This window comes from Cucumis melo, chromosome 6 (assembly GCF_025177605.1).
Source record: "Cucumis melo cultivar AY chromosome 6, USDA_Cmelo_AY_1.0, whole genome shotgun sequence".
NCBI classification, from domain to species: domain Eukaryota; kingdom Viridiplantae; phylum Streptophyta; class Magnoliopsida; order Cucurbitales; family Cucurbitaceae; genus Cucumis; species Cucumis melo.
In genome coordinates, this window is record NC_066862.1 from 20,568,399 (window position 1) to 20,578,510 (window position 10,112).

Consider the following 10,112-nt stretch of genomic DNA (forward strand, 5'->3'; position numbering starts at 1 on the left):
AATCTAACTTTCCTCTTTGAATAATGCCATACCCCATGGGCTATAGTGATAACTTAGTATAGACTAAAACATGCTTTAAATCATTAAAACAATAGCTCAACATGTTTAAGAAATCTCAAAACCATAAATCATGCTTATTAAATAACTTTTGTAAACTCAAATGCCCATAAATCAATGTTATTTCCTCTTGCTAGCCAAACATATATCTCAGCAAATTCATGCTTATCATTTCTTAAATATCTCACATGCTTTAGAAATAATTTCTCACAAAAGATAGTCACTAATATATCATTCAATCCAACACGATGATCAACCTATACTATCCATTAGTTACAAAAAGATAATAGGGCTTTGTACAATTCTTGGTAATGACACTCTTGGGCTTTGTACAATTGTTCTTTCATCAACGTAGAAAAAATTATGAACAAAAACTAAATGAATAATTATGTTTAATCTGGAAGATACAAGACCTATTAAGGCTATCATTTTGTTTATTTGTTGTGGAAGATACAAAACCTATCAGTTTGTTCATACCTAAGTGTTAGATAATTTCAAAACCCTCTACCACTGGTCATCATCGTGCCAAGTCTCAAGAGAAGAACTATTTCGCAAAGAAGTCAATATATGATTTGGGTTCTTAAACTTTCCATTCAATCTCAAATGACTCAAATTCAGAAACGTAACACCATCCTTTTCCATTGAACAAGGATCAAGATGCTCCGTAAGCATCTATAAGTAACCAAAAAAAATGTAAACAAAGCCGAGAGATAGAGAAAGTTACTTACCGAAAGTGATGAAGATAGTCAGCAGTAGAGAGATGAATAGAGAGACGTCGTTGTCACTGGCTGAACGACGATATCAATCGTAAAGATTACAGCAATCATATGGCCCAATCAAGAGAAGGAGAGACAATGTCGATCGTGAAGGTTACGACAATCGCGCAACACAGTGGAGAGAAGGTGAGACGATGTTCATCATAAAGGTTACGACATTCGTGAGAAAGAGGGACGATGACAATCGTGAATGTTACGGAAGTCGCGCAACGTAGTCGAGAAGGTTTCGTTCGGCCAGGGTTTCGACATTAAGCGGGACGATGGGTTTCATTCGCGTAGTCGAGAAGGCATTGCTGTTTGCTCGAGGGTTTCATTCGACAAAAAAGAAAAAGAGCCAAAAGGAAATTGGGCGGGATTTTCCTTTCTTTATTTTTTCTTTTCAATAGACCATTTTAAATGGGCTATCCTCCAAAGCTATTAAAAGTCCATTCTGTTGTATTGAGAGCAAGCTCACTCTATCTTCCATTCTTTCTATCTTATGTTTTAGGTGAGAGCTTAGAACAAAATAGAGAAAGTTCTTCCCCCACCATTTCTCCCTTATCAAACAGGCAAAAATGTACTTGCATTAAGTTGTAAAATGTACTCTATGGTTGAGAGGCCTAAGGTTATGTTTCTAATATTAATGCATATCTTGTACCACTCTTCCATTTCTTTTCTGCTATCCATTTTCAATGTCTTTAATTAGTTTATGAGCAATTCAATGTGTTATTGATATTAGAGAATCTGAATGTATGTCTTGTAAGTTTTGTTCAGCTAAACGTGAACATCAATCATTATTTATTTGAGAGAAAAGACAATCGCATTGACAGTAATCCCCTGACAAGTGAAAATCATATTTGACTAAGCGAGTGGCGAAGAGATTGTAGCAATACAATCTCATTGCCAAATTCATCCTTCACATAAGTTACAGAAATGTTAACATGTGTGACAAAAGCATATAGAGGACACTTGCCTTAAATTAGGAAAAATTACTTGTGGCGCATATAAACTGATTAGATGTAAATCATAACTTAACTTTAAGTATTTGGATTCCGAGAGGCAAGAAAGTATGGGAAGGCAAGGAAAGGACGTTCGCCTTAATTCTGAAGTTAATAGATGCTTTGTACTGCCTCAAAGTATTAATGTACCATACCTCACAGTTAGTTAATTAAATATTCTTTCATGTCACGCTTGCTACATGAGTGCACTCTCCATTACACTCTAAAAAAGTTATGAGATAATCTATAAAACCTCTAGCTAATTCTAAAGTAATTAACTATTGTAATAGCCAGTTGATCAGTATAATTAAATAACACAAGAAGCATTGGTAATCCAGTTCGGTGAATGTCACCTACGTCTGGGGAGCTTTCATAACTCAGATAAGTAATATTATTTAGATTCAAAGTTGTCAATGTGAATCAATACAATAAGGAACATTCTTCTTATGTAGTGATATTTCGTCGGTTTTATTAGACCTAACTGGTGGGGAACGTCCAGATTGTCCAACTTCTTCATTTGTAGCAAAAGGATGACCAAGCATTGGAACAAAAATGTCTTCAAAAGATGAGCTTTCGTCAGAATGAGTTGAGGTGATAGGAACATCAACTACAAAAGGCTCAACATTTGAAAATAACCCCTTCTTCAACAACCTAACGAGGGGAACATCATCTCACTCATCTGAATCCATCTTAGAAATATGAGACTCAGATACACTCAGTGTAGTTTCAACATCCTCAGCAGCACTATCAACAATATGCTCATCATGCACAGAAACAGAACTTTTAGAAATATTCACTTGAGACTTTTCCGATGGTAGTTGATAAGGTCTACGAGTGGGAGTGCTTTTGAAGCGACAACTCCTCATACACCATGCATGTTGGTTCAATAACCAGGAGCTTCATCAACCGCTTTAGACAAATGAGCTTGGTAGTTCCCTTTTTGAGTATTCACCATTTTCAATTTTGAAAGGATAGTAACAGTCAAGACTTTAAGAACGTGTCCTCTGTATTTCTGAATATGAACAATCTTCTTTGAAGCTCAGGCGTCTTAATACAGAAAACTTCCCGCTTGAAAACGATGTGCCCCTTATTAAAGCCTATTTCGACGCTGACGTGCCCATTAATACTGACCATGATTTCTTTTATCCACCTTTTCCAAAATGAATAATAAACTTAAATTTTACATACTCCTAAACCAACCCTCAAATGCTTAAAAGAATTTGCATCTAGTGGTTTAGTGAATATATATGCTAACTGAAGGTTCGATCGAATATATTCAAGCGTAATGATTTTTTCTTCTATAAGTTTCCTAATAAAATGATGTCCTATGTCAATATGCTTTGTGCTGCTATGCTGAATTAGATTTTTGGAGATATCAATAGCACTCAAGTTATCACAATAAAGTGTCATAATACTCTGTTGAATACCATATTCCTGTAACATTTGCTTCATCCACATAAGCTGAGTACACCTACTTCCTGCTGCAATGTATTATGCCTCTACTGTAGAAAGTGACATACATTTCTATTTTTTACTAAAACAAGAGATTATATTGTTTCCTAGAAAGAAACATCCCCCAGAGGTGCTTTTCCTATCATCTAAGCATCCAGTCCAATCGGCATCACAATATCCAACAAGAATGAAATTTGTATCATAAGAATATAGAACTTCAAATTCACTTGTTGCTTGAACATATTTGATTATTCTTTTTACTACAGCTAAATGTGAAACACGAGGATCAGATTGAAACCGAGCAAATATACCAACAGCATAAGCAATACCAGGTCTGCTGGTTGTTAAATAATGCAGACTCCCTATCATGCTTCTGTATAATTTATGATCTACAGACTCCTTAGTAATATCCCTAGTGATTTTAACATGCGTAGCAGTTGGAGTCCACTTTTGCTGAGATTGGTCAAGGCCAAATTTCTTAACTAAATTCTTGGCATATTTCTCTTGAGTGGTAAACATGTCCTTTTTTATTTGCTTGATCTGAAGACCTAGAAAACAAGACAGCTTACCAACCATACTCATCTCGAATTCTAATTGCATGACAACAATAAAGTTTTTAACAAGTTCTTCAGGAAAACCTCCGAATGTAATATCATCTATATAAATTTGTGCAACTATCAAATATTTATCGGATCTATTGAAAAATAAGGTCTTATCAGTACCTCATCTGGAATATCCCTTATGACCAAGATAAACAGTAAGTCGTTCATACCAGGCTCTCGGTGCTTGCTTTAAACCATATAGAGCTTTATTGAGTTTATATACCTGCTGCGGATTCACATGATCAATAAAACCCTTAGGTTGAGCTACATAAACTTCTTCATTTAAGTTTTCATTTAGAAAGGTACTCTTGACATCCATCTGATACAGTTTAAACTTTCGAATGCATGATATGCTGAGTAAATGCGTATAGCTTCAATTCTAGCTATAGGTGCAAAGATTTCATCAAAATCTACTCCTTCCACCTGCAAGTAACCTTAAGCCACCAATCATGCCTTGTTTCCTGTTATATGTCCTTTCTCATCTATTTTATTTTTAAATATCCATTTGGTTCCTATAATATTTTCTCCTTTAGGCTTAGGAACCAAAGTCCACACATTGTTTCGTTTGAACGACAGTAATTCTTCCTGCATCGCATTTATCCAGAATTCATTTTTAAGCGCTTCATTCACTAATGTAGGTTCAATATATGAAGTACAACAAATATCAACAATCATCTTCGTATAATCAATCTTGTTCTTCCTGGTAGTAACCCCAACCAAAGGATCTCTAATTATAGAACTCGACGGATGATTCTTTCAGACATGTGAAGATGGAATAAGTTCACTTTCCTCAGCTGTTACTTCCTTCTGAGTTGATTTTGAGTCATCTCCAAAGCAATTTACAGTTGTATCAGCTATAAGAGCATCAACAACAGCTACTTCAGGTACCATGGTAACTTTAGGTGCTAGTTCATCATCATCATCTGTTCGTTTGTATGTCTACTCATAGTTATTTACAACCAGATTGATAGTCTCCATAACCACTTTAGTTCTATTATTGAATACTCTGTAACCCCAGCTATTTTGAGAATAACCAAGAAAATTTTTCTTTTCTAATTTAGCATCCCATTTTCTGTGGTATTCTCTATGAGCCAAAATGTAGCAAGTACAACCAAAGACATGAAAATACTTAACATTAAGTTTTCTGCCCTTCCATAACTCATACAAACTGAGAGTTGTTTCAAAACGAGTAGTAATTCAGTTGTGAATATGACAAGCAGTATTAACAGCTTCAGCCAAAAAAATGCAAAGGCAAAAATTTGGCATGAATCATGACTCGAGCCATCTTTTGTAGGGTTCTGTTTTTCCTCTCCACTACTCGATTTTGTTGTGGAGTAAATGGAGTTGAGTATTCATGATGAATCCATTCTGCTTCACATAAATTATTTAGTTCTTCATTTTCGAATTCATTTCCATGATCAATCTTGATTTGAACAATATTCTTTCCATGTTCATGCTGCAAACTTAAACATAAACTGATGAAAACTTTGGCAGTATCAGATTTTTCTTTGAGAAATCTTATCCACGTGAAACGAGAGAAATCATCCACAACTATAAACACATACTTCTTCCCTCCAAGTCTCTCAGTTTACATGGGACCCATAATATCTATGTGCTATAATTTTATAACTTTGTTCGTGTAACATTTCATCATACTTTTGTGAGATGCTTTGATTTTCTTCCCAACTTGATAGTCACCACAAAAGAACTTGCTCTTTGAGTCAATGTTTGGAATTCCTATGACAGCCTTATTTTTTACAGCTTTATGAATACGCCTTAAGCTGACATGTCCCAGTTTTCTTTGCCACGGCCAAGTATGATCTTCTTTGATTGAGGGACAAACATTAGAATTGTTGGATATCCAATGGTAGCAGTTATCAGCCTGTCTAAAGCCATGCATAAGAATTCTTTTATTTGAATTAGTCACTACACAATTCTCTTTGATAAAATTTACAATGTAAGCTTGGTCATAAAGCTAACTGACACTAATTAGATTTTCCTTGAGCCCTTCAACATATCGAACATCATTTAGATATGGTAGATTGTATTTCTCAATATTACCTTTTGCTATGATTCTTCCTTTTGCATCATCTCCAAAATGGTCATCTCAAAAGTTTGAAGAGGCCCAAACAATTCATCCAGTTTTAGCTTAGTTATGTCATTTTCTTCCTCTATAGCTATAACCTTCATGTCAAAATTTACCAGGCAGAGAACGCAGTAGTTTTCCCACTATCTTGGATTCAGAAATCTTTTCTCCAAGGTTGAATGATTCATCGGCTATTTCTAGAACTCTTTCATTACATTCAGCTACAGACTGATCCTCAAACATTTTTAAAGCTTCAAATTTTGAGGTTATCAACTGTAATCTGGATATTTCAACTTTTTTAGTGCCTTCATATGCAACCTCCAATATTTTCCAAGCTTTCTTTACAGAGCTACAAGAGTTAATCAATTTAAACACATTCAAGTCAACACCATTAAAGATAGTATTAATGGCTGTAGAATTTCTCACAGAGGCTTGTTCTTCAACATCAGTCCAATCAACTTCAGATTTAGGAACACAATGACCATCTATAGTGATCATTGGTGGGTCCCATCCAGCTACAACAACTCTACAAGTCCTTCCATCAAGAGTTTTTAGAAATGATATCATGTGGGCCTTCCCATATGAATAATTTTTGTCATCAAGTACAGGAGGACGAGAGATTGATGGACCTCTGATTATCTCCATGAATTAGCAACTCGCTTTAATACCAATTGAAAAACGGTGTGAGATAATCAAATAAGTCTTTAGTTAATTATAAGGTATTTAATTGTTGTAATAGCTAGAGATACAGCAAAAAAAATAACATAAAGAACTTTGGTAACCTAATTTGGCAAATATCACCTACGTTTAGGGAGCTGCACACAACTCAGATGAGTAATATTATTTAGATTCACAATAGTCAATATACATTCATACAACAAGTGGTTTCTGCTCAAATATATGACTATATTAAAATACTTAATAACTTAAGTATTCAGGCTCCCCCTAAACATATGAGCGAATCTACTTGATGAATGTCTTCATGCACCCCCTAAGTTTAAGGTGACATCTTGATCCCTACTTCATATTTTACATTACTCATCATTAAGTTCGTCACAGATCAACATATTGATACCATAGATAATAAGTCGCACTACCTTCTTTTTGCTTGTAGCTTCGGCGACAATAAACTTGACTAATCTTTTACAATTGCTTTCTGCGTCATTTGTTGTCCCAAAACCTACAAGTTTCGGTGTATATATATATATATATCTTTAAAAATAATCTCAAAAAGATATTGATACAAGATTCCTAAAATAAAGGAAGATCTTTTATCTTTTTAGAATTAAATAACTCATTAATAAAAGATAATCTCATAAAAAAGTTTTGGCAAAAACCCAACAGAAAGCAATCATCTTCCTCACTTTCATCAATGGCTTTATCAGATAAAGTAGCATTAAAATTCTTCTTTTATTTTCTCAGAAACGTAGGACATTCAACTTGATAATGACCAAAGCCATCACACTCCCTACATTTGAAAGTTCTTCCTTCATGTCTTCTATTAAAATTTTCACCACCTCTTCTTCTAAAATTGATTGAACTTCTGGAGTTAGATCCAGTAGTATTCATATTTCTGAACTTCTTGACTACTTTTTAGAACTATTTTGTTAGAAGAGTAATTGACTCATTTACATTGGCTTAACTTAATGATTTATTATCAATTGACTCTTCCTCATAGATTGATTTAAACGCAATGCCTTTACCCTTCTTATCTTCTCTATTTGATATGGGCATCTTGAATGTAAGAAGAGACCCAAACAATTCATCTAGTTTTAGTGTAGTTATATCATGTGCCTCTTCTATAGTTGTTACATTTATATCAAACTTTCTAGGTAAGGAAAGCAACACTTTTCTCTCTAACTTGGATTCAGGTATTTTTCACCAAGATTGAAGGACTCATTCGTAATTTCCAGAACTTGAACATTATACTCAGCAATGGTCTCCTCTTCAGCCATTTTTAATGCTTTAAACTTCGTGGTTACCAACTATAGACAAGAGATTTTAACTTTAGAAGTGCCTTCATATGCAACCTCTAAAATTTTCCACGCCTCTTTAGCAGAACTACAAGAGTTTTTCAATTTAAAGATGTATAAATTCACTCCATTAAAAATAGCATTAAGAGCTTTTGCATCAGACTAATCAAGCTCAGTTTTAGGAATAGATCGAAACCACTGGTGGTTCCCATCCAGAATTAATTGATCTTCATGCCCTACCATCCAAAGATTTGAGGAAGGAAATCATCCTTGGCTTTCAATATGAATAATTCTTACCATCAAGCATAGGAGGACGCAAGGTGGAAGGACCTTCCCTAATTATCTCCATTAACTTGCAACTTGCTCTAATACCAATTGAAAAAGTTGAGAGATGATCTATAAAACCTCTAGCTACTTCTAAATAACACAAGAAGCTTTGGTAGCCTAGTTTGGTGAATGTCACCTACGTCTGAAGAGCATTCACAACTCAGATAAGTAATATTATTAAGATTCAGAGTTGTCAATGTGAATAGGAACATTCTTCTTATGTATGTGACTATCTTTAAGTACAATATAGCTTAAAGGATTAAGGCTCTCCCTGAATCTATGGATGAATCTTCTTGAAGATAAGCTCAAGCTCCCCCTGAGTCAAGGTTAATTCTTGATTAATCAAATCTTCTTTCATATTACTCGTCATCAGCTTCATCACAAATCAACATGTCAAAACCATAGTTAGTTAAGGACACTACCTTCTTCAACACACAGTTTGGCGATACTCAGCTGAAGAAAATTAATCTATTTTCGTAGAATCATCACGAGCTCCAGCTCTATAAATATATATACTTCTTTATAAAATCTATAAAAAATTTCTAAAATATTGGAGGATCTTTTATCTTTTTGAATTTAAAAAACTCAATATTTAATAAAAGAATTTCAATAATTCTTTTTACAAAAATACCAACATACTTTATCGACATGATCGCCTTACACCGCCAATTGCACCTAGTTTATATAATTAGGATAAAATAAATTATTCATATCCACACTGTATAGAATATACCACATAAGTTTAGTTGTGCAATAGATTCAATTGGAACATTAATTCCCTGAGTTCGGCCATAGACTTACCAGGAAACCTCTCTTCGCTTACACTTGGGCGATAAAGAGGAAAACTTTTCGTGCATGAATCATGAGGAAATTAGCAACGACATAGATAGGAATTGCATATTTTATCACATCAGCGCATACTAGGTCGCTCATTTAGAGCTTAACATGACACATCTACGAACAAACGTTTCATTTAATAAGAAGCACTCGGTGTCACAACATGCTTGTCCAAAGCGTTGTTTGCCTATGGCTGCATGCCCAAATACCCCTAAATCACCTTGTCTTTATGTCTTGTACGTAGTTTAGTCTATTGCTTTTCTTTTTATGTAGCCGACCTAGGGTGTGACATTTCAGTATTTTCATATGCAAGCCTGTTATGGCTAAAAATGTTCAAAATGTACTATAGGGGAGACCCAGTAGTTGAATCCCCAACCAATCCCTATCGCACTCTTTGTAATTAAAGTTTTCTTTTCTATTGACAGTCTTCAATGCTTGCTTTAATGATGTTTTTAATGCTTTTCTTTCTCTCTTACATTTTATAAAACAATCATTTGTTCCGTGTTTGAAAGATTACGATTGTGACAAGTGGTATCAAATCCAGGTTGGCTTATTGATAGTTAAGACATAAACATGTCCACGACGAATGCGTTGAGCAAGACCTTTGCAGACTGACTAGTAGAGCTTAAAGATTAGATGCTCTACCTAATTGAAGTTCTCGACTCCATCCGCATCTTAAAGTCACATCTTGATAAATTTTTTTAGAAAGTCGATACTATTGATATGGTGACCTGTTTATCTCGATGGATTACCCATACAAGAGTTGTTGACAAGATTTGACACTCTAAAGACAAAAGGAGAGGGGATGTCAATTTAGTCATGGTTCGCATGGATGACTTGGACATGGTTATCGGTATGGAATTCCTCTTGAAACATAAGGTCATTCCCATGACATTGGCTTAGTGTATGTTGGTAACAAGCGATACTCTGATAGTTGACCAAGCGAAGATCAAGCAACCAAGGTTGGTGAAAATGATTTCAGCCCTACAACTAAAAAAGGGCTCGATAAGGAAGAGTCAACGTTT

At 34.7% G+C, this 10,112-nt stretch overlaps 1 protein-coding gene across 1 annotated transcript; it reads right to left on the bottom strand.

Moving 5' to 3' along the window:
* Positions 1-4,620: 4,620 nt before the first annotated feature.
* LOC107991049 (uncharacterized) lies at positions 4,621-6,595 on the bottom strand. Its single transcript, XM_017045345.1, has 2 exons — positions 6,067-6,595; positions 4,621-4,787 (listed from the first exon to the last, which is right to left on the bottom strand). The coding sequence occupies exons 1-2, from the start codon at positions 6,593-6,595 to the stop codon at positions 4,621-4,623; spliced, it is 696 nt and encodes a 231-aa protein (XP_016900834.1).
* Positions 6,596-10,112: the final 3,517 nt, after the last annotated feature.